General features: G+C 41.1%; 1 protein-coding gene across 2 annotated transcripts in view; it reads left to right on the top strand.

The window, feature by feature from the left end:
- LOC126996816 (lysosomal alpha-mannosidase-like) overlaps nt 1–15003 on the top strand; it is a 114223-nt gene that overhangs the window by 79970 nt on the left and 19250 nt on the right. For both annotated transcript variants that reach the window (XM_050857678.1, XM_050857676.1), the window contains exons 15-17: nt 244–361; nt 3572–3672; nt 9185–9321. In XM_050857678.1, the coding sequence (XP_050713635.1) occupies nt 244–361; nt 3572–3672; nt 9185–9321 (356 nt within the window). The remainder of the gene's footprint in view (nt 1–243; nt 362–3571; nt 3673–9184; nt 9322–15003) is intronic.

Genomic DNA, 15003 nt, shown 5'->3' with positions numbered 1-15003 from the left:
ATCCCCCTTTCTTTCCTCACCCTCTCCCTCTCTCCTTTTCCTCCTTCCTCTCCCTTTTTTGTGTCTTCCCTCACCCTCTCCATTTCCTTACCACTACTTCCTTCTCTCCTTCCCTCTTATTTTCACTTTTATTCCCTCACTATCCCTTTCCCCTTCCTTTCTCCCCTACCCGATTCCTTCCTTCTTTCCTTTTCCCTCCCTCCCCTCCCTCTCCCTGTCTTCCCTTCCCCTTGCCCCTCACAGGATCACTAGTGTATGAGGTTCACCAGAAGTGGGGTCCGTGGGTCAGCCAAGTCATGCGCAGCTACAAGGGAAAGCTGGACCTGGAGATGGAGTGGCTGGTTGGACCCATCCCCATCAAGTGAGTGGTGAACAGTGTGGCTGGGGCTTAGTAGAAAGGTCAAGGCTGAAATTGCTAACTTCCTGCCTCCCCGATTCCTATGGCCCTGCACACGACTCTCTACTCATGCTCATCCCTTTTCTATCTAAATCCCTTATGAAAGAGTTAATCACCATCTTCATTTTTTTATTCCTCCCACTGGTAAACTTTGGAGCAGGCTTCTTTAGTCTGTATTTCCTCCTGCCTACAACTTGAACTCATTTAAGGGGAGAGTATCAAGGCACCTCTCTTTTTTAATGGCTTCTCGTTCTTTTTGCTTTGTTTTAAGCGATTTATAGTGGGCTTTTTTTGTTGTTATTTTTTCCTTTGTTTTTTGCCCTTGAGCTTCCTCCCTTACTCTAAAAAAAAAGGACAGTCATCCCTCGATTTTCACTGGGGACTCCAAGATCACTGTTTATGTACAAATCTGCAGGTGTTTGCTCCTCCCTTCCTGCACCCCTATACACCATATAATAGTCTGTAACTTATCCATTAAAGGCATTCACAAGTCAGACATTAACTCATCATATCAGTATAAAACTAACATGGCCTTTGATTGAGCATAGAAATATCAAAGAGCTGTACAGTACATTGTTAACTGTATTTCACAAAGAAAACAAAGGAAAAAATAATCACAATGTTCAAGTTCTTCCAGTCTCAGCATCTCCTATGTACAGTGGCCTCGCATCCAACACGGGAGTTTGGTCAGAGACTGTATAATATTGGATGAAATTCGAGTTGGACAAACAAAAGAACTTAAGAGAAATATGAATTTTGGCAGAGAAGTTCTGAAAAATACAAAAAAAAAAATAATACAATAAAAATCAATAGATTCATCTTGGATGTGGGACAGGCAGACTCGTCTAGCTACTCAGGTCTAGGGTAAAACTGCAGCTCTGTACATCATGTGACTGCCCCCGTTCATATTGCTGGCTGGTGTCACATGCCATACTTCTGGCTGATGGGCTGATAGCAACAAGTGCAGTGGGTGATGGACAATTTTTCTGTGTTAAAGAAATCCCTGTAGATTTGGGCCACTTTTCAGTCAGGGTTTGTTGGGCACTGGACCATTTAAAATGCATTCCAATAATTATTAAAAAATGTATGTACAAAAAATGCATCGTTGACATGAAACATGCTTGACAATCATGCGTTGGACACAAGGCCGCTGTATGTGCATAACCACTGGCAGCAGCCACCCGTACTGACACCTGCGAAGCTCAGACATCCCACTCCACATTTGGTTCTTTGTGATCCCAAGCAAAATTTATTCTTTGCCAGAACAGTCTGCAAAAGCACTAAACTGCCAATACTAAAGCAACAAAAAGTAAGGAATAACTATAGAAATTAGTAGGTTCGTGAAGATGTGTAGGCATGTAATAGATTCTTAAACGTGTGAGTGTGAAGGATGAACATCAGGGAGGAGAGAGTGTATGGTTGTCAAGAGTGGGAGGGGCACACACCCCGTCCAACCCCATTTGGGAAAATAAGGACATTCAATGCAGAGAAGTGTGTGCGAAGGTGGTGTGCCTGTAAAGATGTAATGTTAAGGTAAGATTGGAATACATGTGTGGATAGGAGTGTGGGTGTGTATACTACAAGTGCAGGAATAGATGATGATGGTGGGGTGTGTAGGTGAAAGGTGTCTTTGCAGAGGTGGGATGTGTGAGTACATAGTGTGAAGTTATGTGTAGATCAGAATGTAGGCATGCAAGGATGGGTAAAGATTCGTATTAGGTCCGTGCTAGTATCTCATAATCTACCTCATGAAACATCACTATCTCTTCATATATCTTTTCTACAAACCTTCAACAGTCATGGAAACGCTTTGAAAATCCAATTCAAGGACTTTTTTTTTACTCTTGAAAATAGGGGATAATGTTTACGGAAGCGCGTTGCCTCCTCTGGCGGCAGCCGCGACGACGCTGCAGCCGCCGCAACCGTAAAATAGTTCGCAGAGGGTTTAGGGTCGGGGAGCATATTTAAACTACTCCAACCGAACTTTACGACCTACTAACGGGGCAGCTGCGCCCCCCCTGGACGGGGGCCCCCCCCCCACATGTATGTGTATATGTGACTTATTTCAGCAAGGAGGTATTTCTCGCCAGAGGAGGCGACATGCTTTCGTAAACATTATCCCCTATTTTCAAGAGTAAAAAAAAAGTCCTTGAATTGGATTTTCAAAGTGTTTCCATGACTGTTGAAGGTTTGTAGAAAAGATATATGAAGAGATACTGATGTTTCAAAAGGTAGGTAATGAGATACTGGCACGGACCTAAAACGAATCTTAACCCCAAGGATGTGTTTGTGTATGTGTAGTTGATAATTTTGAGGGAAAATTCTGGCTTGCTTTGACAGGGGTGAGGTGGAGAAGTATATATCTGCATGTGTGGGTGTGTTATCTTCAAGTGCATAATATATGATGGTTGTCAGGTGTAAAGTGGGTGCAGCATTGACTAGGATGGATGACAGACCTCATATACTCATGTAAAAGTTGACCCCCTAAGTCAGCGATGTAATCAATAAGGAATGAATTTAATCTTCTTAAAAACTAGTACGTACTCACATAAAAAGTAGGCACCCAAACTTTGGGCTAGAACATTTTTTCACTTGACTTTTCCTTGAGCATATGCAGTAATTTGTGTATGTAAATGGTGTAAGGGAATGTGAGTGTAGCTAAGGATGTGTAAGGCAAAGTTTAGTGTGATGACATGTGCAGGAATGGCTTGGATGGGCGGACAAAGTGGTGGGTGAGTGTGCTAAGTGTGTAAGGGTGTAAAAGGTAATGTTTGGTATGATAGTTTTTTTTTTTATGATCTGCTTCTAGCTTTAGTAGGCTTTCTTGATGTGGCCTTTGGGTTGACCCCAGCCCATTCATTAGTGGCACAGGCAAGTGTTTTATAGTGTTGCCCTCTCTCTTGGCTCATGCTGCCCCCCAGAGCTTCACTAGAGTCCAGGTTGATAAGTGGCCATCAGGACAACATGTAGGTCATCTGAAGCCACCTGACAATGACTGAGAATTGTTAGCTAGTACGTAGTTGAGGGCAGGATTTGAACTCAGGTCCTTCAGGACACTCCATGCTAACCAGTCAGTCACTTCAGAAATAAGCTGGAACAAAACTACAGAATTTCATGTGAGTTTGCTGAATGTGTAAAGACGTGAAAAGTAATGTTTCCATGTGACCCCTGCAGTGATAGGCTGGGACGTGAGGTGGTGACACGGTTCAAATGGGAGGAGCTCACCACTGGCGACACTTTCTACACCGATGCTAATGGCAGAGAAATGGTGAAACGTAAGTAATTTTTTTTGTAATTCTGTTTTATCCAGAGTCAGGAGGTAAGCTTCCCTTGTTGAAATAAGTTGATGGTTGACAGAAGCCTGTTAGTTGCACACGCAGACTTTTATCAGAACATCATAATTATTTTTGTGCAATCAGTCAACCATTGGAGATGTATGCTGGAGGACACATTGACTCATTCACCTTAGGTGCCATCTCCGGGGATTTCTTCAAGCAAGTCTCCATTCAGGCCCCCTTTCCATCCTCGGTACGTACCTCATGGCAGGATTCTTCAACTTTTTCAAGCCCAAGCTTAGTTGGCACCCCCTTGGTCTCCTTGAGTCAGGATTGTCTTTTACAGAAAAAAAGGCAGTAAGCAAGATTGCAATCTGGGTAGTGTGCCACATGCCTATTTAGTTGGAGTTGGCATTCACTGACTACAGTACCCTCCAGAGTTTCGCGCTTGCTTCGTTCCAAAGGTATACAGTAATCCCTCGCCATATCGCGGTTCACTTATCGCGGTCTCGCTGTATTGCGGATTTTTTTAATTGTATCGTATCTCAGATTTTTTGCTATATCGCGGGATTTTGCGGTAAAATAAGCATTTTCTAGCCTAAAAAATGAAAACGATATAAATCAACGTAAGTAGGAACACACCTAAATAAGCACCTACGTCACCCACCTATTTTTTTATTTTTCCGTCATGGCCTATTGCGCCATTAGGCTTTTCCCTGGTTCACTCCTCCCCCACTTCCTTTCTTTCTTCTCCATCTCTGTCCCCGTATTTTTCTCCTTCCTTCTCATTTCTTTCTTCTTTTCCTTTCACCTTTACCTGACCCTACCTCCCTCTTTTAATCTCTTTCCCTCCCACTCACACCCTTTCTCTCCCCCTCTTTCCTCACCTTTACCTGACCCTCTCTACCTCTCTTTTAATCTCTTTCCCTCCCACTCACACCCTTTCTCTCCCCCTCTTTCCTCACCTTTACATGACCCTCCCTCCCTCTCTCTCTACTTTTCCCGTCCCATTTCCTCCACTCATTTTCCCTGTTTTCTTCTTTCTCACACCCTCTTGTCTTTAGTCTTATCTCTCACTCTATCACTCTCTTCCTCCCTTTCTCCTTCCCCATTACATTATATGAACACACACACACACACACACACACACACGCACGCTTCGGTTTAGTATTTTGGCTCTAAAACCCTTAAAAACAGACCTAGTGACCTGAAATATCATTATGGTTTAGCTTAGACATAGAGCTTTTCAGAAAGGTATAGCATGCCAAAATCGGATTATAATAAGGTGTACATAAATAAACAAATTATATTCAACATACACTTTATTTATGACTTATTTATGAACTTGCGATAGAAGTGCAGAAAGACAAAATCTGATACCCAAATATACCCCAAACTGGAAGCCCTGGAATTATTGCAACATGGCTCAAATGGTGCTGTCTGCCAACAACGGACAAGAACAAACCTGTATGAATTTTTTAGTGGACCTAAAGTTAGCAGAGGAGGAACTACATTTAGCAGGAGCTAATTTGTCTGCTAACTGTTTACAAAGTTAGTGAAAACGCTTATCAGCTGACGAAAAAGTTAGCTTCGCTAATTAGCTGTTAGCGGATTAGTGGAACCGTGCCCACCACTGCGTTTGATGAAATATCTAATTAAATTTTCTGTAGAGAAAACTCTCTCTCTCTCTCTCTCTCTCTCTCTCTCACACACACACACGCACACACACACACTGTTAGCTTTAAGAAAATTGTGGAGAAACAAGTCAAGGCTAAAGATGAAGCTATAACTGAAAAGGTGATCAAGATGATAAAAGAAAAAACAGAAATAGTGAGGGACTCCACTGAAAAAAAGGTCTGTAGTAGTGGTGGGCATTAATGAAGAGCACATGCCGATCAGACATACAAGGGAAAAGAAAGGAAGGAAGGCAGTGGAGCAAGTAATTGAAGCAATTCAGGAAGAAGGTCATGAGCTGGTAGGGGAGACTGAAGAAGTATTCAGGCTTGGAAAGTATGAAGAAGGAGCCCATAGACCAGTAAAAATTAGATTTAGGTCTCAATTGGCTGCAGAAGAAGTGGTGGGAAAGTCATGGAAGTTAGCAAAACAGAGACCTACAAAAAAGTCTGGGTAAGAAAGGACAGAAGTGTGGAGGAAAGGAACACAATAAGAGAAATGAAGAATCAAGCCAACGAAAAGAATGAAGGTCAGAAGAGGAAAAAAAAAAGCTTTTCTGGAGAGTGATAGACATGGACCTAAGGAAGTGGTACAGAAGGGAAGAGGAGACAGCTTGAAGGTGGCATACACTAATGTGAACGGGTTAATATCGTCAATGTTAGAAACAGGAGATTACCTGAGCAAGGAAAAACCAGATGTTATGGGGATTACGGAAAACAAATTGTCTGGTAGCATAGATGCATTTAACTTAAGGGATGGTAAATATAAGGTATGGATGAGAAATAGAAAAATAAATAAGGAGGAGGAGTGATGCTATTGTTGAAAAAAGAATGGACAGTGGAGGGTGTCACCTATGGAGAAGGGAAAGCGAAGGTCGTGAGTGTGGGAATAAGCCTGCAAAGGGGAGGATGCAGAAATATCGTAGTGGTGTATGTCCCTCCAAAAAACAATCCATGGACAGAAGAATTGTACAAGAAGAAGCTGGAAGACACATTGAATTGCCGAAGGAGATTGCTGGAGGAGAAGGATAAGATTCTGATAATGGGGGATTTTAATTGTAAGGAAGTGTCATGGGAAAACTGGTCAATGGAAGGAAGTGAAGCTTCATGGGGGACAAGGTTTTGGAATTGGTTCTAGATAACGTCCTCACACAGTGGGTATAGGAAAATACAAGATTCAGAGAAGACGAGCCATCTAGATTGGACTTGATAATCACCAGGGAGCCAGATACCATAGAGGAGATGAACTATAAGAGCCCTATAGGAAAGAGCGATCACGTACTTATCGAGTACATATTACGAGAAAGAGGTAAAATAATCAAGAATGAGGACTACAGGAAAGAATGGTTTAACTTTAATAAGGCAAATTTTGAACAACTTGGGAAACATTTTGAGGAAGCACAATGGGATACTTTTTTTGAGGCTGAAAATGTGGAGGAAAAATGGGCTATCTTTATATGGATTTACAACGAAGGAGTGGAAAAGTGGGTACCAAGGATGAAAGAAGGACAGAAATCAAGAGAAGAGTGGTATAATAGAAAGTGTGTAGATGTCAAGCAGGAAAAGGAGGAGGCATGGAACAAATGGAGAAAAAATAGGAGGAATGAGTACAAAATGAAGAGGAATGCTTATGTCAAAGTAAGAAGAGAAGAAAAAAGGAATTTTGAGAAAATATTGTAGATAAGTGCAAAGACCAGCCAAAATTGTTTTATGAGTTCATAAATGGAAAGTTGAAATGAGATTCAGAAAGTTAAAGTTAATGGTGAAACTTTTAATAGTATAAGTGAAATAGCAGAAGTGATGAATATTTTTTTCCAAACAGTGTTCACAAGAGAGAGTGAGTTTGAAGGTGTAGATGCAGTGCTGGGAATAGAGTGGGTCTGGAGAGAATACAAACAGCAGATAAAGTTAGAAAATTATTGGAAGAATTGGATGTGAGGAAATCAGCAGGACCGCATGGTATATCAAATTGGGTGCTAAAAGAGTGTAACCAGCAAATAGCTGAAAAGTTCAGCAACTTGATTAATGTCTCACTAGCACAAGGGAAGGTACCGAGAGACTGGAGGAGGGCTAACATCGTCCCAATACATAAAGGAGAAAGCAAGGAAGACCCGTTGAACTATAGGCCAGTGTCATTAACAAGTGTAGTAGCAAAGATGTGTGAGAAAATTTTAAAAAACAGATGGGTGGAGTATTTAGAAGAAAACAGTATATCAACAAATAGCCAATTCGGATTCAGAGGAGGACGGTCTTGTGTAACTGATCTAATCAGTTTCTATTCCAGAGTAATTGATATAATACAGGAAAGAGACGGTTGGGCAGATTGTGTGTATCTGGACTTAAAGAAGGCGTTTGATAAAGTACCACACAAGTGATTAATATGGAAATTTAATCATGTTGAAGGTCTGGGTGGTTCAATATTGGATTGGATTATGGACTTTTTGACGAAGAGAGAAATGAGAACAGTAATCAGGAATAATAAATCAAGCTGGATGGAAGTGATGAGTGGAGTCCCCCAAGGATCAGTGCTGGCTCCGATTATGTTTGTAATTTATATTAATGACATGACAGAAGGGGTGACAAGCTATATGAATATGTTTGCTGATGATGCTAAAATAATGAGGAGAGTGGCTAATGAAGATGACTGTGTAGCCCTGAGCCAAGATCTCTTCTTCTTCTGTAACCTATACCTGACCCCACACTGTGGGCACGAAGGTGAAGGTGACCCCGCCCACACTCATGACGGTTGAAAACACTTTTAGTCAACTGTTTTGGCACATACGGTGTATATATTCATCAGAGAAACTGTAATATCACAGTGTTATTACAGTTTCTCTGATTAAGCTGCTTGTTTTATAAACAAGAAGAACTTCCTACTTCCACCTCCTCCACATCAACAAGCAATTCTTGAACCATTGTGCATTACCTAGAACTTCCTCCGGCATCATGTGTGTAGCGTCAAAGGCATGAATAAGTAGGATGGAGTGATAAAAGTCACTCGCTGCTGGCCCCTACAGAAAACCGAGTTCAGGGGAGAGCAACATAATATTTTTCAAACCTTCATTTCTATTTTTCTTATTTTCTACTTAGGATAGTTCTAAGTTGCCTCGTTCCTCAGAATCTGACATAGTAAGTTAAGGAGAGGTAGTATTGAGGCATGACCCATCTAAACTGTTCCAGGCACACACTTTCTGAGCTGTTCCACCGCACCACTACCTCCCTTTTTTACCCTATTTTGATGGCTGCCTTTGTCTACATTTTGACACAAGGCCAGATGAATATTAAGGTCATGCCGGTGTGGTGTCATCTGCCATCCGGTATCATGAGACATCCCATCCTTAACTTAGCATCGTAGAACCCAAAATTTACTATCATAAAATAACTAAATGAAACATCTAAGTGTAAAAAAGTACCAAGGAGGACCTAAAAAGCGATGCAAAGCTTATTAGGTCTCAAGAAGTGATTGTTGATTTCCTAGTTATATACATACATGCATCATCATTTGCTTTTATAATAGAATAAAATAAACTTAGTTGGGACAGATCCCGACAAGCAGTTGATAAAAGACATGGTACCGTGTCGAAATTCATGTATGTATTCAAGATGGGATGTCTCACGATCCCCGGATGTCTCATGACACCACACCGGGACAACACCTCATGGATGCTCTGCTTGGTTGGTCATTCTCATCATTAGTGGCTGGCTAGGGAGTCAAAAGAGGCTATGTGACCATTTTCATGATTTTTCTAAGAAAACAGGTAGCTGAGGGAAAGCACTAATGACAATAATAGGATGAGCCCAGCAGGATCTAGGAGCACCAATGACACTTATCTTGACAGGTGTGAAAGACTTCCGTCCCACGTGGCAGCTCCAGAACCATGAGCCCGTCGCCGGTAACTACTACCCTGTCAACTCTCGCCTCATCCTAGACAACGGGACAGACTTCAAGGCTGCCGTCCTCACTGACCGCTCACAGGTACACGCTTCTGCCTTTTGGTTCTGTGTGATTTCTTTTTCCCTGCAAAAGGTAAGTGCAGTTTTGTACTATGAAACATGATGCAATAGATTGACTTAGATCACTCACAGGAGCACTGCCACTAGCTTTCCTTGACCATCCCTTCTAGCCCTTCCTGTTCTGGGTAATCAGCATTACCCAGAAATAATACTTTAGGTAACAGCAACATCATGGATCAGAGAACAGATAGAGGTTGAAGATATGTTAATGAGTATCAAGAAATAGGAGTAGACAATATATAACAGATGGGCAGCCAAAGTAAAAGTCGCCAGAGGTGGGCGCGGTACTGAAAAATCAATAGTGCGGTTGGGGTAGTGCAATACTTTTTCCGGAGTAGTGCAGTCCCATTTTTTTCTTTCCCAGTGCGGTACGCGGTGTGCGGTACTGCGGTAGTCACTAGTCAGTATAAAAAAATACTTCAGTGCCTATCCTCGCTATCCATTGACTAACTAATAACTTGAGATACAAAACAAAAAAAATAAATAAAAGAGGACTGGGGGAGGGAGAGAGGGAGGTAAGGGAGGAGGAAGGGGGAGACAGGCCGGGGAGTAGAGGACAGGAAGGGGAGGAGGGGGAGGGAAGGGAATGCAACTTTCCGAGGAAGGAGGGAGGGGACAGGGAAGGGGGAGGAGAAGATCTGCGTCATGTGAGAGAGGAGGAAGTGCGGGGTGGGAAGGAAGAAAGGAAGGAAGGAAGGAAGGAAGGAAGGAAGGGTGGTGCAAGCTGCAGTAGCACTATAGTCGTTCCAGGAGAATCTGGCGGGGGGGGCTGCGGGTCAGCTAAGCCCCGCATGTGCCACACACTCTCAATACCTCTTGCTTCCTCTCATGTGTCAGCTATTTACTACCTTTAACCCTACATTACATCCCTGGGGTGTTTGAACACCCCCCAAAAACGTTTTTGATCACTGTCTTGAATTGGCAACACTTAGATCCCTCTCCTTTCTAGTACCTTCCTGAATACGTGAGAGGAGAGACCACTGAAATTTTCAGTCCTGTGCCAGGTCCTTTGAAATAGACACATTTGTTTCCTTTGGGGTGTCTTGTCACCCCACGGTGCTAATAAACTGATGTTGTGGGAAACGTGTGCAGTGACCACAGCAAGCTGTTTGTAAGTTGCATGTAATGCCAAGATTCTGTATCAGGTGATGGATTTGAGTGGCAAGTACTGGTGATGCTGTTGCAACAAGATTATCAGATGTGGTTTAGAGTTGCCTTATTTTATGTCAGTGGGTATGGAGTAAATATATTATGCTTTTTTCTGCAATGTCATGTTTATTAGTTTATCAGATAGGCCTAAGTATACACGTCTTGTTTTTGGCGAGACTTTTTTTTTGGGGGGGGGGGGTTAGGAAGCATGAACAATATATTCTTTTTTTTTTCATAGCTAATCACCAGTAAAACTACTTTTACTAATAAGCAAATCTGACATTTCTTTAGGATTTTAGTAATGAAACTCTAAATGAAAATTATTTAGGTCATCATGTTCTTGACGCTAATACCAAGGAAATGGAAACGACACTGTATGACGTACTGTATACCTTTATATAAGAAGTGATCGTTAGAGTGCAATTTTTTTGTGTGCGTGTGTGTGTTTGACCAATTCCTTTACAAAAATATTCTCCAATATCACCCATAATGACGTTAAGCTATTCGTTAGTGACTGAAGTAATGTTTGAAATTGAATATATGCATATATTGGAAATAGTATCAACAATACATTATTTCTTAGCAAGGTTGGCAAAACCCAATGTTTAAAAAAAAAAAAAGTTTTTTTGGTTTAAACCACAGATATTTTTTTTTTGCTTTTCAGTATTTTTATTCCAGTAATTATATCCGTATATACATATACGAGTTTGAAAAGGAATTATAGATAGATTTAGAGATGGATTTAGCAATTATTCATTTGATCTTCATACAATCTGTAAAAGAGGCAAAATGCAGCTTCTCTAACATGCTTTTTAATTGCAATGTAGTAAAACATGAAAGACCTCTTCTAATTTTCCAGTTGCATGCTACAAAAACAGATGTGAGAGAGAGAGAGAGAGAGAGAGAGAGAGAGAGAGAGAGAGAGAGAGAGAGAGAGAGAGAGAGAGAGAGAGAGAGAGAGAGAGAGAGAGAGAGAGAGAGAGAGAGAGAGAGAGAGAGAGAGAGAGAGAGAGAGAGAGAGAGAGAGAGAGAGAGAGAGAGAGAGAGAGAGGGGGGGGGGCTTTCCTGGCTATATCCCGCACCACATACTGCCGCTGCATCGCGCTCCCCGAAGTTATGGGCGCTGTTATGATGACTCAGTACAACAATGGCTGCCTTAGCATACACAGACTGTACGTATGTACAATTTACAGTCCACAGACGCCAGTGTCACCATGCAACATGGACAGCATGCATCTAATATCTACTGTGCTAGAACCTAAGTAATACTTACTCTGAGTTATTAATGAGAATAGAGTCACTAGGACTGAAAATCATTAGAATAGTGATCCTGGCAATTATTCAGGCGACGATTACCATTGCAGCTTCCAGGACAGCGCCCCCCCTCGATGATGACTGCATTCACGATGCCCCCCCTACAATACCTAGTTGCACTATACCTCGCTGCTACAGTAATACACTACCAGTACACAACACTATCACTTTGCACCTTGCTCCCGACCACAGCTCGCAGCTCTGAATGACTAGAATCGTGAGTCACTCTTTCCCTTCCCAGTGGGCATCACATTTTTATGTGCTTATAAAGACCCTGAGAAGCCATTTTAACGTGATTTTAGGAGTAAATAAAGCCGTTCGTATCGTATTCTCCCCTCACAGTGTGGCATCAAAGAAAGGAAGCCAGAAATCTTTAAAATGTGCTGATAGGCATCAGTTTCTGAGTCAAAGAACTCCTCTGCATCCTTGTAATCTACTGCTGCACACATTAGTTACAGGGGCGTCGGTGATGCGATGGTGTGGAATGTGGAGGGAGTGGACAGTGCTTGATTGGAAACAAGATATGAAAGACCAAAATTGTGTTTTAACTAAACTAGAGTGAGGGAGGCCGCTGTGAGGGACGCGCAAGTTTGGCGCAAAAATGGGTCCTATGTAAGGGGTCTTGGCTTGTAACTCCCAAGAAAAGGCTAAGATAATACGCATTTGAAAGATGTGCAAGTCTTAGAAGTGTTGAAATAATGCAACGTGTGCGTGTGTCTACCATTCCAGGGCTTGAACAGTGCCATACAGCGAAGGTGATGTGAGGGTGAGTGCGAGGATAAGATGACACGCTAAATCCTTCTCGTGTCAGACCTCATAACGCCGAAAATATATAGATACGCATACACTGAACTACCATGTAATTTAAATTGATACATACTGTATACTGAACATACTTAATTACAGAAACAGAGCAAATAGTGTATAGAAAAGTGAGTATGATTGTGTTTTAATCTTTATCTTGAACTACGAAAAATATTAGAAATTTTACTGATTATATTCTATTCAAACAGGCATGGAGATATTATAATGCAGTGATCAAACCATTAACTATCAAGACTCAAGTTATTAGAAACAAAGTTGAAACTGTTGGTGATTAACCTAGTACTGAACTATTCATCAATATGACAGGCAGAAAACCAGACTATATTTGGAATTTTTTTTAAAAAAATGTTGTGAAGGCAGAAAAGGCTGCCGAGCAATTTGTGAAAATTGCCGTAAAGCAATGGAAGGACAAATAGTACGAATGAAGAGTCATTACAGCAAGTTGTTTTCAGTTACTTTGAAGTTACAGCATTTGAATAGAGATTTGAGTTTACCAACGGACATTTTCATCCTGGTGTTAGTAAAATGACTGCGCATAATAAAAAATTTAAAACCACATATAATTAAAACCACAATACCTGATGAAACTAAAAAAGAATCACAAAAATCACTGATTTTATTTATGGGTTTTTGGTTTAAACCAGGGGTGTCACTCATGGCCCGCGGAATAGTCATAAATGGCCCGCGGTATCACGGTAACTTCAATCTTGTCAATGTATTTTCTACCCTTGTTGGCCCCCATGACGGCACTTCAGAGTATGAATTGGCCCTCGAAGGGTTTTGAGTTTGACACCCCTGGTTTAAACTGCCAACCCTGCTGTACATCATTAAATAAAATCTTACATATAGTTAAAACCACAATACTGATGAAACTAACAAAGATACACAAAAGAAAAGAAAAAAAAGGTTTTATTAGTTGGTTTAAACCACTTTTTTTTTTTATTGGTTTAAACCATGGTTTAAACCGCCAACCCTGTTTCTTAGGGGACAGGTGTTCAAACACCCCAGACTATTAACGATGTTCCAAAACCCCAGGGTACTAATGCAGGGTTAAATGAATTTAATTAAATAACTGGATAATCCAATACGGTCATATAGTGTTAAGATTGTTTTGTTTTTAGGATAATAACAAAGATTTTGTGTAAATACCACGACACTTGACAACGTTGTATTCCAACATTGTCAAGTGTCATGGTATTTACACAAAATCTTTGTTATTATCATGAAAATGAAACAATCTTAACACTATATGACCTTATTGGATTATCCAGTTATTTAATTAAATTCATTTAAAAGTAGTAAACAGCTGACATATGAGAGGAAGCGAGAGGTATTGAGAGTGTGTGGCAGATGCGGGGCTTAGCTGACCCCACAGCCCCCATCCCCCCACCCACCAGATTCTCCTGGAATGACTATAGCCAAGGATATGGGGGAGTGAAGGGGAGGAAGGGGAGGAATTCTCCAGCGTTTGAGCGAAAACGAAAGATTACTAATATAGGAAAGTCATGATGGGAAGAGTGAAACATTATTCAAACTGTCCAACATATTAACCCTCTCGCAAATGATGACACATTTCACGTCATCAAAGGGTAAAAGGTCCTGGCGCACGATGACGCGAAATGCGTCATAAAACTTTTAAAAATTGATTAAAAATTAAGTTTTAGGTGAAAGTGCGTCAAATTTGGGAGCATCATTTGTTAGGATAAGTTTCTTAATGGTAACATTTGGCAACCTTTCTAAGGAGCGTAGATGAGGAGCTTTGAGCGATTTTTATTTGTTAGCCTACTCTGACGGGAGAGGAAAAAAATAGTTTTCTCTGTGTAACTCGGGAACTAATAGGTGTATGAGGATTTTGAGGGTACCAAATGAATCCTCAGTAAATTCCACTTTGAAACATATATTCAGCTAAAAAAGTTGGCCCACAAAATTTCGAGCTAGCGAATGGGGAAGAGTTGGTACTTCGGATTTATTGTCAACAATACTCTATACGGAGACTTGAAACAAGTTTGTATTGTTTACATATATATTTTCCTCAATTTTTATTTGCACATGTTCTAGTACAAGTCTTTATGAAGCCATTGATACCAAATTTATTGGGGTACAGGTAACTCGCGATTTATGTGAGCATTGTGTCCTTGAAGAGGTCGCGTAAATCAAAAACAATGTAAATCAAACAAGAGGTAGGTTTCTATCGAAAAATAAATATTCACTTCATTCAGTGGAGAGAGAGAGAGAGAGAGAATATCCATATCACCGAGATATCCATTCAGGCACTCAGTCTCAGCCTCACTCGTGTGAGGAAGAAATGAGGGACAGGCTAGTATCGGTACTGGTACCGTACCGTATAGCTGGTACC

The sequence above is a fragment of the Eriocheir sinensis genome, chromosome 11 (genome assembly GCF_024679095.1).
Source record: "Eriocheir sinensis breed Jianghai 21 chromosome 11, ASM2467909v1, whole genome shotgun sequence".
Taxonomy (NCBI): Eukaryota; Metazoa; Arthropoda; class Malacostraca; order Decapoda; family Varunidae; genus Eriocheir; species Eriocheir sinensis.
The sequence above is the reverse complement of the archived record's forward strand: the minus strand, read 5'-3'. Positions and strand labels throughout refer to the sequence as shown.